Source organism: Mus pahari, chromosome 3, assembly GCF_900095145.1.
Source record: "Mus pahari chromosome 3, PAHARI_EIJ_v1.1, whole genome shotgun sequence".
NCBI classification, from domain to species: Eukaryota; Metazoa; Chordata; class Mammalia; order Rodentia; family Muridae; genus Mus; species Mus pahari.
The window spans coordinates 19,286,392-19,303,030 of NC_034592.1; the positions used below are offsets into that span (position 1 = coordinate 19,286,392).

General features: G+C 44.6%; 1 protein-coding gene across 1 annotated transcript in view; it reads left to right on the forward strand.

Moving 5' to 3' along the window:
• Positions 1–16,639, forward strand: part of Nup214 (nucleoporin 214) — an 84,779-nt gene that overhangs the window by 39,950 nt on the left and 28,190 nt on the right. The window contains exons 22-26 of the mRNA XM_021193519.2: positions 971–1,234; positions 2,050–2,211; positions 4,070–4,169; positions 13,399–13,474; positions 14,562–14,640. Of these exons, the coding sequence (XP_021049178.1) occupies positions 971–1,234; positions 2,050–2,211; positions 4,070–4,169; positions 13,399–13,474; positions 14,562–14,640 (681 nt within the window). The remainder of the gene's footprint in view (positions 1–970; positions 1,235–2,049; positions 2,212–4,069; positions 4,170–13,398; positions 13,475–14,561; positions 14,641–16,639) is intronic.

Sequence of the window (16,639 nt, forward strand, 5' to 3'; positions counted from 1 at the left end):
GAACTCACAGACATCCACCTGCCTCTAGCTCCCAGTCCTGGGATTCAAGGCTTGTATCACAGCACACACCGCTGTACTTAACTACTTTAAATAGCCACAGTGGCTAGTACCTATTGGGCAGCAGAGCCCTGGCATGTGGCACTGATTTTTTGCTTTGCCTGTTGTATAGCACTTATGCTGAGATTTTATTTCTTTGTCTTTTGAGACAAGTTTCCGCTGTGTAGCCCTGGCTGTCCTAGAACTCACTCTGTAGACCAGGCTGGCCTCAAACTCAGATCCACCTGCCCCTGCCTCTGCCTCCCAAGTGCTGGGATCAAAGGTGCTCGCCACCATAATCCAGCCTGAAACTTAAGATCTTGTAGCATGATTTACCTACAGGACAGACAAGCGATAGTATAAGAGTGCTGCTTTGAATAACTAGAGAAGGAAGGGGGCTGGGCATTTTGTTTCTCCAGTGTACAGCAATAGCATACATTCTCAAGCTCATGGTAGAGGGTGGCAGAACCTGACTCCACAGTGTAAAGAGCAGAGAAGGCCAGGCTAAGTCCATGTGGGGAGTCATGGGGCTCACTTAGATGTGTGTGAGACGCTCAGACTCAGGCCGTCTCACTCTGGTGTTCTGAGGTTGGAAAGCAGGGGTGATGCTGTGGCTGACTGGCCTGCTACCTCTCTGATACTGTCTTTTTCCTGTGAGAGTTTAATCTCTTGTTTTTCTACCAGTATAGATTATCACTCTTATTTTCAGTCTTGTCTGATGGTCAAAGCTGTCTTTGTCCTAGCAGCTTAGTTTTCAAAACTTAGTTTTGAGCAAAGACCACAGATTATCATTCATATTCAGCAATAGCAGCTTCCACCTTAAGTATAAAATAATGAAAGTGCTTTATGGTCTGTTTCTCTTAGTACTGAAATGGCACAGCTTTGGGGATTGCTTTGAGTTGTCTAATGTTGTTTTGGGGTGGGCCTTCTGCAGCCAGCCTGTCTCGGTCAGCCTTCCTGTCTCAGAGGTACTATGAAGACTTAGATGAAGGCAGTTCCGAGTCATCCGTAGCTCAGCCTCTGGAGGGAGAAGATGCCCGGCCAACCTGCAAAGAGGAGGAGGCTGTGGTCCCGGTCCCTCGGCATGCCCCTGTGGTCCGCACACCTTCTATCCAACCCAGTCTCCTGCCTCAGGCGATGCCTTTTGCAAAGCCTCACCTGATCCATAGTTCTTCACCTGCCATGATGAGCTCTGCAGGTAAGTCACCACCAATTGAAGCGCTGCCCATGTCACAGTAGCCACTTACTCTCTGAGGCCGTCTGCATTGTGTGCTCACTGCTGCAGGGCAGTTGTCAAGACTATGTGTCACAGCCACCTCTAGCAGAGACGCAGGACTGAGGTACAGGAGTGAAGCCGTTTTACAGAACAGCTTTTATCCCTGTTAAGTTTTTTTACTGAGGGGGCTCACCAGGGTTTAGACTTTAGACCACTGAGTTCCCATTCATTTCTGGTAATATATCAAAAATTAGGAGACTAATTCAAAGGATATAGGTTCTCTTGAAGAGGTTGGTAAGGCTCTGAGGTTATACACAATAACAGCTTCACTCTGCCATCCACTTCGCTTTGTTAACATAAGTCTCTTTCAGAAGTAAAGGAGTGGGCTGTTTGCCTCAGTGTAAAGCAGCACGTGGACTCAGGGCCTCCTGTCAGCAGCTGTGGGGCATCTGGCTCAGAACTCACCAGCTCCAGTGCCCATGTCATAGTCACTCGCTGAGGCCATGTGCATTGTGTGCTCACTGCTGCAGGACAGTGTCAGGGCCTTTTGCCATAGTGACTTCTAGCAGAGACACGACTGAGGTACTGGAACAAATCCACCTTACAGGAAATCAGGCTCTGTGTTGCTCTTAATGTTCTCTGTAACGCTAAAAAATTTTAATTTAAATTTTTTTAATTTTAGTGGGTTTTTTTTTTTTTTTTTTTTTTTTTGTACAACCCAACAGAATTTACCATTTTAACTTTCCTCTGTTTCCTTCACTGACCCATTTGTCTGATAATTTTTCTTTTCCCCTTAGTCTCTACATCAGCCACCAAAGTTATTCCTCAGGGAGCGGACAGCACAATGCTGGCAACTAAAACTGTAAAGCACGGTGCACCAGGCCCTTCCCACACTGTCGCAGCTCCCCAGGCCGCAGCTGCTGCAGCCCTGAGACGGCAGATGGCCAGTCAGGTGCCAGGTAAAGACTACAGCCCCATTTCTGGGAGAGATTGTGAGCTGTCCAGATCACAGGCTTGGGATTTGGAGTGGGAGGCAGCTGGCTTTCTTGCCAATTCTTAGACGAGAAGGCTGCTTTGATGACCCTCATCCCTGTGAGGAGAGCTTCCAGGAGGCAAAGACCAGGTTTCAAGTTTTTTGCTTTGAAAGGGAGGCATTAGATGTGCTGCATTTAGTTTTATGGGAAATTGATGAATTTTGATGCTGATTTTCCTACTTGTGATCGGTGATCTCCAGACTATCAGGCACCATAAGAACAATGTTTTACAGCTCTCAGGTACTGGGAGGGCGCCTGCACTACTGTTCCTGGTTTTGCCCCAGTACTGAGAGTCAGCAGAGAGAGTTACCCAAGCCATGTATACCAGAGCTCACCCTTTCCAGATGGCTCTTCTGCACTAACATTGTCACTGGCTTTAGTTAGGACAGTGACTTAGCTGATCAGGACTTAGGTCTAGGGAGTGGGGCTCGGGGCTAATTGTCACTGCTTGTGGCCTTGGCAAGTGGTTCCCACTCAGAGGCCACTCATCCTTCCAACTGGCCCAAAAACAGTTGTAGAGTTACCGGCTGGGAACATTAAAGAAGAATCTTGAAACAAAATACCCCACAAGGACAGGTTATCTGTTCCCCAAATGTGGACAGAGCCAAAGCTGAAAACAGTGCCAAATATTTTCACTTTGGGCCAGTGATGCTAGTGCTCAGGGGCTGCCTGAAGCAGATTGTTACAAGTTCACAGCCAAACGCGGATCTAGTGTGAACCGGGGGTCTACCTAGGCTACATCTCAAAAACAAACAAAACTAAAGACCATTAAGTAGCAATAAATCAAGTTTAAACAACCTTCTTAAGGTACCTAAAACACATAATAAAAACTAAAGACAAGATAACAAATCTCAACTTACATTTACGCTTTCAGAACACACTTATTTGATGATCTCCTTATTTCCTGGACACATAGGATCTTGACATTACACTGATCCAGGTCCCTCATCTAGCTGATTATTTATAAAGTTCAGATTTGTCAGGATTTAGGATGATGTACTCAGCATGAAACACTATGACCTTCACACTGTCTCTTGGAGCAAGTTTTTAAGGTGGAGACACTTTCATGTGTTCAGATGAATTGTGGGCAGTTTTGGATGGTGTTCTCCCAGCTCTTTCACTGGAGAATGAAGTGAGCGTTCCCACAGATCCACAGGCTGCCTGGGATTTGCTCAGGGGAGAGCAGAGAGCTTTACTCTGCCTTCCCAGTTGTTAACAACAGAATGTCATTAAAGGTGATAAAGTATGACGGACAAGTGAGACAAAAAGGATTACAAAGCTGGTGTGGGGCACCTGTGTTAGCACTAGGAGGCAAGGTCAGCTGCATCTCTGGAATGTGAGTCCAGCCTGCAGTACTGTAGGCTCGTCTGTGTTTGCACATTTATCCAAAACTTGGCACATCATAAGCCCATGGGAGAGGAGGATGGATGAGTGAATGGCATCGGCCCTGAGCTGAGAGCTGTTAATCCTCTGGGTGTTGCCACCCCTTTCAAGATGAGCCAACAGTGTGGCAGGTATCTGGGTTCTTCGGCAGAAAGCTGGCCAGGAATTGTCCCTCTAAGCCAGCAAGTTTTATTAGATGGCATGAAGTCCATTCCTTGGCCTCTGGTAATAGTCAGCCCGGTGTTCTATTGACTGCACTGCTGACTACTAGATTTCCTTCATTTGACGTTGCTATCTGCCGGAGGTTATGTGCTGGGCATTCATTTCTATAGACTTTCTATAGAAAAGGATTTTAAATCTTCTACAGGAATTAATGTAGTTCTCTCTTCCATTTACATAGCTATGAGCACTCTGACTGAATCAACTCTGAAGACTGTCCCTCAGGTGGTGAATGTACAGGAACTGAGGAGTGATCCCTCGCCCCCGTCTGCGGCCATGGGGTATGTTACTGCTCCTCTGTGTACTCGTCTTGCACTTGGCTGTCATGGAGACAGTTGGTCTGAAGGGAGCACTGCTGTCACAGCTGTTGTAGAGCCCTGGACTGTGGCGGGATGGGCAACCATTACTAAGTTTTTAGGAAGGTAGACTTCTCACCTTTCCAGGGCACCCACTAAAGACTGTAAGCCAGATTTGAAGTTGGATAGACCCAGTTTATTAACGCTCTTCAGGTCCTGCTGACCACTGTAAAGGTGGTGGGCCATGGAGAATGACAGTGCCCTTCCTGACTTCCTCTCTCCTAGCATTTCCACTCTTTACTATTTTCTTTTTTTTTTATATATATCTTTTTTTTTTTAAGATTTATTTATTTATTATATGTAAGTACACTGTAGCTGTCTTCAGACACTACAGAAGAGGGTGTCAGATCTTGTTAAGGATGGTTGTGAGCCATCATGTGGTTGCTGGGATTTGAACTCCGGACCTTCGGAAGAGCAGTCGGGTACTCTTACCCACTGAGCCATCTCACCAGCCCTCTTTACTATTTTCATGAAGAAATAGTATTTGAGAAGCAAACAGCTTCTCTTCTGTGCTGATTTAGGCAAGAACCTTGCCAGAGCTCACTTGAATTTGGTCTCCACCAAGGCTGGTGTTCTGTGGTGTACTCCTACCCCCACCCAGGACTCGTGTGGTTCCCCCCCCCAACCCCACCCAGGACTGTTGTTATATGGTGCCCCCCTTACCCCCACCCCAGGGCTCTTGTTGTATGGTGCCCCCCTTACCCCACTGAGGGCTCATGTTGTGTGGTGCTCCTCTCCATACACACTCTAACATTTCCTTTAGCAGCATTGTTCGTGTCCGCCTCACTGTGCACAAAGTTTGAAGCCACGTTGCCTGGGGAGCAACTAACCTCCCTATGCTGTCTGAAAGAGTTGGGGGACATTCCTTTGTCTTGAATGGGAGATTATCAAGGACTAGTATTTTTAGGGAACCCAAAAGGTCTGCTCATGGATAGTCAGTGGCAAGGTGAACAACTACAGACCCTGTGTTTTTGTCCCGTATTCTTGTTCTCTAGTGACACTACAGAGCAGGCTTACCTACCCAAGGCTTGTTTTCTTGAGTGGCCTTGCCATGCTGATGTTGGACTTTGCCTGTCTGCATGTTGGTCTGTTTACCAACACTGCCTGTTGTCAAAATTTCTAGTTCGCTCAGGGTCAACTAAAATTGCCCTCTTTACTGTCCTGTAATTACTTGAAGTCTTCTTGAAATGCCATTTGGACCAAGGCTGGTATTTGTGGTTGCTGTGAACTCTTAAGAGAATTGTGGGGCTGGTGAGATGGCTCAGTGGGTAAGAGCACCCAACTGCTCTTCCAAAGGTCCTGAGTTCAAATCCCAGCAACCACATGGTGGCTCATAACCATNGAGTTCAAATCCCAGCAACCACATGGTGGCTCATAACCATCAGTAACAAGATCTGATGCCCTCTTCTGGAGTGTCTGAAGACAGCTACAGTGTACTTACATATAATAAATAATAAATAAATAAATAAATAGAATTGTGCAGTGGAGTTTGGGAACTATAACAGATTCCCATTGGAGAGAAGGCGGGAGGCCACTGAAAGGCAGAGTGTTTTGTAAGGCCAGGCTTGTGGGTGCGGCGTGGCTGGTGCTTCTCAGACACTGACTACAGAAGAGAAGCAGGTTGGCCTGATCAGCTCACCTCCCTCGTGCTGCTCCTCCCTGACAGCAGGGCTTCCCTCGCTTGGCTCTGCAACACAAATAGCCACCAATGGTGAAGGAAGAGTTTTTAAACCTTTTCTTTATCATCTTCGGTATGTATGTGTGTGCTTACATGTGTTTATGTGCACTGTGTGCATGTAGGAGCCCGTGGAGGCCAGAAGAGAGTGTTAGAACCCCTGGAACTGGAGTTAGCACTGTCTTTGTGAGCCACCCTACATGGGTGCTGGCAACTGAACCTAGACGGCCTGCAGGAGCTCCTAACGCCGGGCCATCAGAATCTGATAGCATGTTCTCTTCCTTTATCCACAGAGTTGGACTCTGACAGTTATTGAGCTTCAGCACCCAATACCTGAAGCAGTTTCTTTTTATTTTCATTTTCTAGCTTTTAAAAAAAAATTTTTTTTTAAGATTTATTTATTTTATATATATGAGTGCTCTATCTGCATGAACACCTGCAGACTACAAGAGGGCATCGGATCCCATTACAGATGGTTGTGAGCCACCATGTAGTTTCTGGGAATTGAACTCAAGACCTCTGGAAGTACAGACAGTGCCCTTAACCATTGAACCATCTCTCCAGCCCCTTAAAATTGTTTTTAATTACATTTATTCATGTTCATGTGCACCTGTGTGCCAAGGCACATATGGAGATCAGAAGACAACTTAGGGGCATTGGTTCCCCTTCCAGCCTGTGGGTCCCAACAATCATGGTGGCTTAACACCTCACTAGCCCTTTCTTTTAAATAGTCATTTATTCAATAACTGATAATCTTGAAAACAGTTCATAAGTGAAAATTGATACGTTTCACCACCTTCCCCATGGGTGAGTTCATTGCCAAATGACTGACTTTCAGGGCCTTGCAAGCAGCTATCTCTAAAGTCTATTAATTTTGCACTTAACTATTCTTAGGTGACACCACACACATTCATTCTGCTCCCTGTGTATTGTGGTTGTGAGACTGGCTTTTCTCTTCAACTGGAGCAAATTCATAGCTGTTCATATTCCTGTATCGCTCCCTGCAGAGCACCTGCTGTGAGTGTGGTACTTCCTGGGGTGAGGGGAAAGTAGTAGTGAAGAAGGCCTTCATCCCTGTTGTCGCCACAGAGACCTCAGCCGAGAGGCCACCAGACAACCAATTGCACAGTTTTGTCGCAGTGTCATGTGGTGGGTACAGGAGAGGTTCCAGGTCTAGGAAGGCATAGGACAGGTACTCACAAAGATCTGGGCTTGGGGAAGAGTTAAGTAAGAAGACATTTTAGCTGAGTTTGGAAGACTGACCAGAAAGTTTGGGTAGAATAGACAGCCAGAGTACACGTGAGTTTCCATGGGTGCGCTATGCTGAAATCAAACCCAGGGAAGGCCAGAGCATATCTGGGGCACAGGCGAAAGACAGCTAGAATGGCTTGAGTCCTGACAAGAAGTGAAACCAAATGGTTTTTCCAGACAGGGCTTCTCTGTGTAACCCTGGCTGTCCTGAAACTCTCTCTATAGACCAGACTAGCCTCAAACTCAAAGATCCACCTGCCTCCGCCTCCGTCTCCGCCTCCGCCTCCGCCTCCACCTCCGCCTCCAGACAAGTACTGGGTTTAAAGGTGTGCACCACCACTGCCAGGCCAGAAATAACACAGTTAATAAAACTGACCCCAGTCATGTTTTATTAACTTTGCCCTAGTCATGGAGACAACACACTATGTTATATATCTATCTATATATGATGGTGGGTGTGGTGCAGGAAACAACATAGGAAAGGCTTTAGGGGAACTGACTGACCACTGTAAACAGCCAAGGAGCAATTTTTTTGAATGGGCATATGTAATAGGAGTGTGTCTGACATGGTTCTGTGACACCAGGAGGTCTCTGGTGGCAGAAATAAGGGGAAGCAGGGAAAACTAGGAAGCCCAGTGGGGGATCAGCTCAGGGAGCTGTGTTGTTAGACAATGCCTGCTTTGTGATTTTTAACGTGCTTTGGTGGTCTATTTGGAAGCCAGAGGACAGCCTTGGATGCCATCCTCAGGGTGTCATTTGCCTCCCTTGGGACAGGAGGCTTAATCCATAAAATGAATACTTGTGTTTTCCTTTGAGGTAATTTTGTTTTGTAGCTTGAAAGTCATTTTATTACAAAACTTGTTTCTAATAGACAGATGGACTTAAGATTCATATTCTGTTATTTCACTTTTAGCTTGACCTAGTAAGTTTTCACTGATTTTCACTGCTGTATAAGTAGATCCATCCTCCCTTTTGTGGGTGGATTAAGAGCGAGCGTCATTCATCAGCAGGCATCTTTAATCTCACTTTCCTGGAGTAGGCTCTTGCCTAGATTTAATACCACCTTCTGTTTTGTCATTCTGCGTTCAAGCCTAGCTCGGCAGTACCCGCCACTGAAGACAGGTTTGGGTAGACTTCAGGAAACTTTTTATTTAAGGTTGCACATGCTCCATAGTTTGCAAAACATAGTGACCTGCAAGTCCTGCAGCAGCAATGGTCGAGTCCAACTTCTATCACTGAATTGGACGTGTCTGTGCTCCACGGGCCAGCACCAAGTGCTCATCCCAGCCCCAGCTCACTGCCACTGTGTGGGCATGTCCAGCCTTTATGGGTTTTAAGGTCTGACCCATATGTGGTTTAGTCTTTGGTCACTTTTAAGTTTACTCCTGTAAACGGTGTGAGGTAGAGCCCATTTCACTCTGCTCATTCCAGTATCATTTGTTGAAAGACTCTTGTTTCCAGTTACTTATCTTGACATTCTTGCAGTTGTTCATCTTTGAACACTTGTAGCCCATTGCCCTTTAAGTATGTGGTTCTAATCAGCGTGCTAACATTTTAAGAATTTCTACAGCTATCTTAATGAATAATACTAATCTAGGGGCCACAGGGATGGCTTAGTACTCATGATGGGTGGCTTACAAACTGCCTGTGACATCCTCATCTGACCTCTGAGGGTACATACACATATACACACACATAAATGAAAGTAATCTTCCAAACTTTTTAAAAAATATTAATCTGCAGGTTACCTATTTTTAGTAAAATAATCTCTCTCTCTCTCTCTCTCTCTCTCTCTCTCTCTCTCTCTCTCTCTCTCTCTGTGTGTGTGTGTGTGTGTGTGTGTGTGTGTGTGTGTGTAAGTCTCATAGCCCAGGTTGGCCTTGAACTCAGTATGTGGCTGAGAGATGACCCTGAATTTCATGACACCCCTACTTCTAACCTCCCAAGTGTTTATTGTCTTTCTTCACTGTTAGCACGGCATATTATTTTACTCTTTTAAATTTAAATTATCTCTATTGATAAAAGTTCATTAACAGAAACAGTCACTATTCAACTGTTGACCCATGTTAATGGATAAAGGGGTCATTGTCACATACACCTGGTTTCTAAACTACTCTAAAGACATGCATCTTGGCTGATATTCTAATCCTGTCATGTTACCTAGGGTGTAGTCTGAGACATGTAGATAATACGGACTCAGAAGACCATCAAGTACTTGCTGAGACTTGCTACTGCTGCTCATAATAGATATTTGCAATGTTTCATACCCTTACGTATCATGAACGTATCTTAGCAGATCAAATATTGAGCACTTCATTAGCAGTCTTCCAGCCGGAAGTCCTTTATGGTTTCCATCAAGTAAGTTTTTGTAGTGTAGCCTTTCTCGCTTATGTTTATTCAGTTTGTTATTGTTATCTTCCCTAAATTTAGGCATTGCTCATTATGTCCAATCAGTTTTTGGTGTCAAGTTCTGTACAATTCAGTATTGTTGAACAACTTTTTGTTACTGAAACAAATTAACTAATTATTCTTCCTCAAATTTCCACATAGTTGTGATGAAACATACTTGACAATCAGCATTGAATAAGCTGAGGCAGTAGGAATGCCACAAGGGCAGTGTGAGCCTGGGCTCCATATAGCATAATTGTCTCAGGAGAGAGGGGGGAGTGGGGGTGGGGGAGGGGGAAAATAAATAGTGGGGTCAGTCTGCTACTTCATTTGTAAATTTTCTTTTCTCTCTATAAAGCCTGGCTGGCTACCTTGCAGCATACCGTGGGGCCCAGGCTAACCTGGAACCCACAGTGCTGCTCCTGTCTGCACTCCCAGGCTGCTCATGTTTGCTCTTGTCATTTCCTGTCTTGATTGATTTGTGCTTTCTGGTTTTGAAGGCTTGGTGTATATTTCTTTTTCTTTTCTTTTTCTAAATTCATGGCAAGGAAAGATTTGTTTATGATAGCTCCTACTATCCTCTCATATTCTGGGCTTCAGTATTTGTGTTCTGTGCAGTCTTTCTTGTTCATTGACGATAACTCCATTAGTATTCAGTTTTAACTCAACATAGTCTGTCTTCAAGTGATAGCACTGGTAAAGGGCAGCGCCACACTGAGCAGGCACAGTGGTCTGTTTCTCCCTCCACCTTTGTGCTCTTGCTATATGTTTATTCTTGCCTGTCTCAAACCCTGTGCTACATTGTTACATTAGAGCTGGCTGTCTTGAAAAAACAGAGTTTTTAAATTATTTTTTCATTTGTTTGTTTTTGAGATAGGGTCTCAATGTGTTTCTTTCTTTTTTTTTTTTTTAAGATTTTATTTATTTATTTTATGTAAGTGCACTGCAGCTGTCTTCAGACACTCCAGAAGAGGGAGTCAGATCTTGTTATCGATGGTTGTGAGCCACCATGTGGTTGCTGGGATTTGAACTCAGGACCTTCGGAAGAGCAATCAGTGCTCTTAACCACTGAGGTATCGCTCCAGCCCCTCAATGTGTTTCTAATGGGTCTTGAACTGGCAGAGATCCACCTGCCTCTGTCACAGGAGAAACTAAGAGACTTAGACAGAGCCATGTCTTTAGAAAGAGGTTCAACAGAAGTGATGGTAGCTAATAGGTGTGTCTCTGTGGGCAGGCTTCAGGAATGCCTTGGTAAGTTTGGGCTCTGTTAAACCAATGGTTCTCAGTCTTCCTAATGCTGCAGGCCTTTAATATAGTTTCTTAAGTTGTGGTTACCTCCAACCATAAAGGTATTTTTTGTTGCTACTTCATAACTGTAATTTTGCTACTGTTACAAATCATAATGCAAAAATCTATTTTCTGATGGTCTTAGGTGACCCCAGGGAAAGGATCATTTGACCCCCCAGAAGGGTCATAACCCACATGCATGGGGCATTGATGGTCCACACAGTTAATCCCAGCCTTTGGGAGGCAGAGGCAGGCTGATCTCAGACTTTGAGGACAGCCAGGGCTGCACAAAGAAACCCTGCCTCTTAAAAAAAAAAAACAATAAAAAAAGTAACATTTTCATTAGTTTATCTTTTTCTCTCTCAGTGTGTTTTTGTTGTTTTTGGTTTTTTGAGACAGGGTTTCTCCGTATAGCCCTGGCTGTCCTGGAACTCACTTTGTAGACCAGGCTGGCCTTGAACTCAGAAATCCACCTGCTTCTGGCTCCCAAGTGCTGGGATCAAAGGCGTGCGCCACCACACCCGGCTTATTTTTCTTTGATAAACTTTCTTCTTTACTTGTCTCACTCTCACATGAATACCAGACATTTCATTGTTAGTTACATAATTCATTGGTTCTGCCTTGTCATATATGCATACTTAATTAAAAGATATTTGCTAATAATTAAGATTGTCCAAAAGAAGACCTAACCGTGTCTCTTGTTTTAGGCATGCTTGTATATGTGTACATTGCATGTCTGATGCCAGCTGTATAGTGGTTTTGTTAGTTTGTTTCTGATAACAGAATATACAAGCAGTGTCACATCCATTTCTCAGTTCTCTTGTTACTCAACATAGAGCAGCGCTGAGCCTGCCTTTCCCCAGTATTCCCATGAGCATTGGCGTGTCGGCCTCCTTCATTTTGCCTGTATTCCTGCGCAGTCCTTTGCATACTCATTCAGACGTGGACTGTTTGGTGTTGGATCCCTTTAGTTGAGCTAGAGATTTCTTGTAGCTGGTTTATTGGTAGGTTTATTGGCTGCTTGTGCCAAACAGCATTTCTCCAGAGATGTCACGTGGTGTAGTGTTCTGGTTTGGTGCCTCCTGGTTTTGTGTTTGGGGATTCAGGATGCCCAGGAGACATGTGGCATACTCACAAGTAAATACAACAATGACCGTACACAACTTTGCCTTCGTGATTTGATTACCATCATGTTGTCACTAAGGTTTAGCTACAAATATTTTCCAAGATTTGGATAAAATACTGTTTTTTAATGTTCATGTCCAGTTTTCATAAAAGAGATTCATTTCCCTTGTGGTTCCCTGAGCTCAGGCCATTCTGTCAGCAAGTTGGCTAAATCCACTCCAGAATCTTGGGTCCCAGCAGTCTTGCCGACACATTCTGGGTCTCTGGTGCAGGAGGGCAGGCACAGCCTGAGCCCTGAACTGTGGGGCCTCTTGGGGCACTCCTGCATCTTCCTTTGCTTTGGCAGAATCATCATGGGGGTTTTGTTTCATTGAGAATGAGTCTCATTTTCTTCTTTGACCTAATCAAGTCTAGGAAGAATATATGATATCACACAGAATTTAGAAGGACCACTGAGGACTAAACCTAAAGATTTCATCTTTCAAAAGAAAAAAAATTTAATTTTTTTTTTTTTTGAGATAAGGTTTCTCTGTGTAGCCCTGACTGTCTTGGAACTCGGTTAGAACAGGCTGTCCATGAACTCGCTTTGCCTCCCGAGTACCAGGATTAAAGGCATATGCCACCGCTGCCTGGCATCAAATTAATTTTTGATGAAAAGTTACTAATAATCTTCCCTTAAATCTGAAAAGAGTTCTAAAATCGTACATCCTACAACTACAACTGCCACTATTCATTTCAGTTAAAGTAATTGCACTGGGGAGAGAGAAATTGAAAAGCTTCTCCTAAATGATAAGAGCTTGCGCCTGTGATAGAACTGACAGGTGGAGTCTTCATATGCTACCACAGGCTAGGCAGTGAGACAGTGGTTCCCTAAGTACAGCAGTCAGGTTTAGTGAGAGGTTCCTTGGAAACGGGTGTACTTTCATTCACAGAGTAATAACCAAGATGCAGGCTGGAAACAGCAGGTGTGTTGTGGAATCTACCCATAGCTGTGCCAGTCTGGGGCAGGGGCAGCGCCTTTGCTATATGTGCAGCTCATCATTTATGCCTCATAGTTCCTGCTGAACATCTTTTTTTCAGGTTTGAAAAAGAATTGGAACTTCCACATCTAAAACCAGGGAGGCAGGAAAGGGGCATGTCAGTTGTCCAAATAAGAACACCATCTAGTTGGAAATGGTTATAAATTGTTTCAGGGAATTGTGGGTAGGTAGAAGAAAGTTAGCAAGGTCATTGGCTTGCTTGCATTTTATATAATTGAAAACCCAGATTTCATTTAAAACTAATTCTTCAGCAAAATGTCTGGTGAGTTTGGGATCCAAGACATCTGTATGCTGCCCCAAAGTGTTTTTATGTACTGAGCAGGGAACTGGCTTGAGGTTGAGCATGTTGCCCTCAGTAATGTTTAAGCAAACGCTCTCTCTCTTTCAGTTCTTCGGTGCAGCACTCAGCATCCAAAACCCCCCATGCCGTGTTAACCCCAGTGGCTAACAGCCAAGCCAAGCAGGTAACTTACTGATGTGTTCCTTAGCAGTATGTCTCTGTAACTGAAGATCATTTTATGATTTGACTTCATTTAAATGAATGTGATCCTTAGAAGGGGCTGTCACTTCCATAACTCATGCCAGTCTTGACATGGTTAACCAGTTGAGGCCATTGACTTTCTAGACTAGTCATCTTAGGCCATGTGCTAACAGAATGCTTTTGGATGAGATGTTTAGTTTGCCTTTTTTTTTGTTGTTGTTTTGTTTTTCTTAACATTATCTCAGTCCATGCAACTGACTTGTGCCCTAGGTGTTTAGATATGTCTCTTTTGAGGCAGCCGAGGTCAGGTGAGTCACATGGGCTCATCCAGTCACTTATTGATAGAAGCAGGCTGAACAAGCTGCCCTTTGCTTCTCCCACCACTCTGTTGGAAATGGGTGTTGAGGTATGGATTGTCTTACTGCTGCAGCTCTGCCTTTTCAGAGGTTGCATGCTTTCGGTGATGTGTCTGCCTCTGACTTTTGACTGATTGTAAGCAGCTAAACAGTGAAAAAGAAAATAATAGAGCAGCAGTGTGGTATGTGTGGATTAGGAGGAGGCTATAAAGGAACCCAAGCTATCTATGGAGCTTTCCCAGCAGTCCTGTTTCTCTTAGATCTGTCTTGGAGATGAGCAGCCTTAGATTGCACTTGAATCCAGAGTTTGAGACTGTACCCTTAGCTGCCGGCTGTGGGGTCCCACCACTATCCTGTGCCTCAGTCTGCCTCTGTTCTCCATGGAGGATGGTAATAAGTCATACTGTGGCAGAGGTGCTGGCTGCAGGTGGGAAGCCCGGGTGCTTCTCCTGTTCACTAATTGCTGGGACTGTGTTCTTCATCCACCCATCCTGTACTAGGTAGATACTGAGAAGTCAGCCATGAGTCACGCACAAGCCTCCAGTGTGGTGTTACATTTTGTTATTTTTCCTTTCCTCCTTTTCGTGGGTAATTAAACTGAATTCAAGTGTTCGCATTTGCTTAGTTTATGTTTTACATTTCAGTTATACACATTCACTTATCCCAAGGATAGTTAGCAGTTTACCATAAACGTTTTTCTTGTGTTCTGTACAGGGGTCTCTGATAAATTCCTTGAAGCCGTCAGGACCCACAGCAGCATCCTGTCAGCTGTCCTCTGGGGATAAAGCTGTAGGTGAGTCTGCATGTCTGTCATGAGAATGAAGACAAAAGTGCTCCCCAGAGCTCCTTCTGTAGATCCCAGAGCCAATGGGCAGGAAGTCAGATGCCGAATTCCAAAGGCCTCATTTTGAGGAATTGTAAGGACATCGTTAAGTCCTTTAACACTTGCTAAACTTGGAGTTTAGACTTTAGAGTCAGCAGGAGAAAACGTTTGATGGTCTTTTATAGCAGTGTCTTTGTGCATCACTGCATGATGGGTGTTTAGAGAGAAGTTAGACAGACAGTTGAGCACTGTTCCTTCATCTCAAAGGGAAAGAACTCTCATACCTCTTGATGCCCTTGCAGGTAAATTACTTTCTTTCCTTTCCTCTCCCTTCATTTCCCTTCTCTTTTCCTCTCTTCTTCCCTTTCCTCCTTCCCCCTCTTTGTTTCTGTATGAGACCCTGAGGGGCATGTTTGTATAGCTCAGTCATGACATATCAAATTTGATATGTAGCTGCAGATGATAATCTTACTTCTGCTTTCCCAGTGTGAGGATTCTGTGCATGGTACTGCGTGCCTGGTTTTATACAGTGCAGGACTTTCTGTGTGCTGGGAGAATACTCCTTCAGGTGAGCTACATTCCCAGCCCCCTCATAGTAACTATTCAAAATCAGTAAATAGATAAAGTACAACATACTTGCTTCAGGGTAAGATCCTGTTAGGTAAGCTAATAATACAAGGTTTTATAGCTTCACAGACTTGCCAGCAGACTGAAGCATAAATATTTTTAATTAAGTTAGTTTTTACAGTAGCTGGAAGTGTTTGGACCATAGGATAAATTGCTAAGACTGTGCTGCTCCAGGGAATTACCTGACTGAACTGGCGGGGAATTGAGAAAAACTGGGGTCAGGTGGGCCAGCCACTGCATCCTGGGAGCTCAGCATGTTTATTATATACACTTGCAGGAATGGGGAGGCAGGGTTAGGATGTACGGCTAAACAAGGAGGCAGGCTTAGCTAAGCCTGGTTGGAGCAGTCTCTGTAGGGAGCAGTCTCCAGGCTGTAAGTAGGGGTGTGGGGAAAGCTACAGTGGGTGTCTTCTGCACAAACTATTAACATTCACACTTAGACCAGGCGGGAAAGCCTTGTCCTTTCCCTTTGACATGGCCAGGACCCTGACAAGCATTTCACATTCGCTAAGGACTCTGTTGGTTCCCTATACCTAACCACTGGAAGCCTATCCATGAGCATCTCTCTCAGTGTCTGCCATTAAACAGCCTGTGCTCACTTAGTTCTGCACACCACAACTCTGTGTCTAACTTTTATTTTCATTTCCACCTGACAGCAGATTCAGAGGCTGAGCAGCACGCAGCAGCTGCCCACTTCACATGATAGCCACCATTCACTCAGGCACCTCCTTTCTACGTCATGCAGAACCTAATTGAAGCTCTAAGTGTTCCTTATGTGCCTCCTCTCCCCACCCCCTGACCTCCCCACCACCACCACCAATATAGGCCAAAACAAGTTTAGTGGGTTCAGCAAAGACTTGAGTCATTTAGGTTAATGTTTTTTTTTTAAGTTTCAAAAGGCACGATCTCACTTCTCTGATGGCCTTTGGGGCAGGCCTGTCTCAGCCCCTCACTGTTCACTGCTGCCTTCCCTTGCAGGGGACCAAGGCTTAAGAGAGCTTTTCTTTTTTAGACTGGAAACATCCCTGAAAACCCAGCGTGCATTGCCGAAACCTTTTCATTTTATTTCAGATAAAGTCCCACATGGTAGCTCAGGCTGACCTGTAACTAACTCACTATATCTAGCTCACTGTAACTCAGGCTAGCCTTGCCTTTGAGCTTATAGCAATCCTGCTTCAACTTCCCAAGTGTAGGGTTAAAGACATGAGTCAACATTACCTATATTTCTCTCACGAGCGCTCTTTCTCCCCCCTCCTTATCCCTCCCTTCTCTCTCTCTCTCTCTCTCTCCCTCCCTCCCTCTCTCTCTGTATGTATATTTCTGGAACCTGTAATAGGAATAC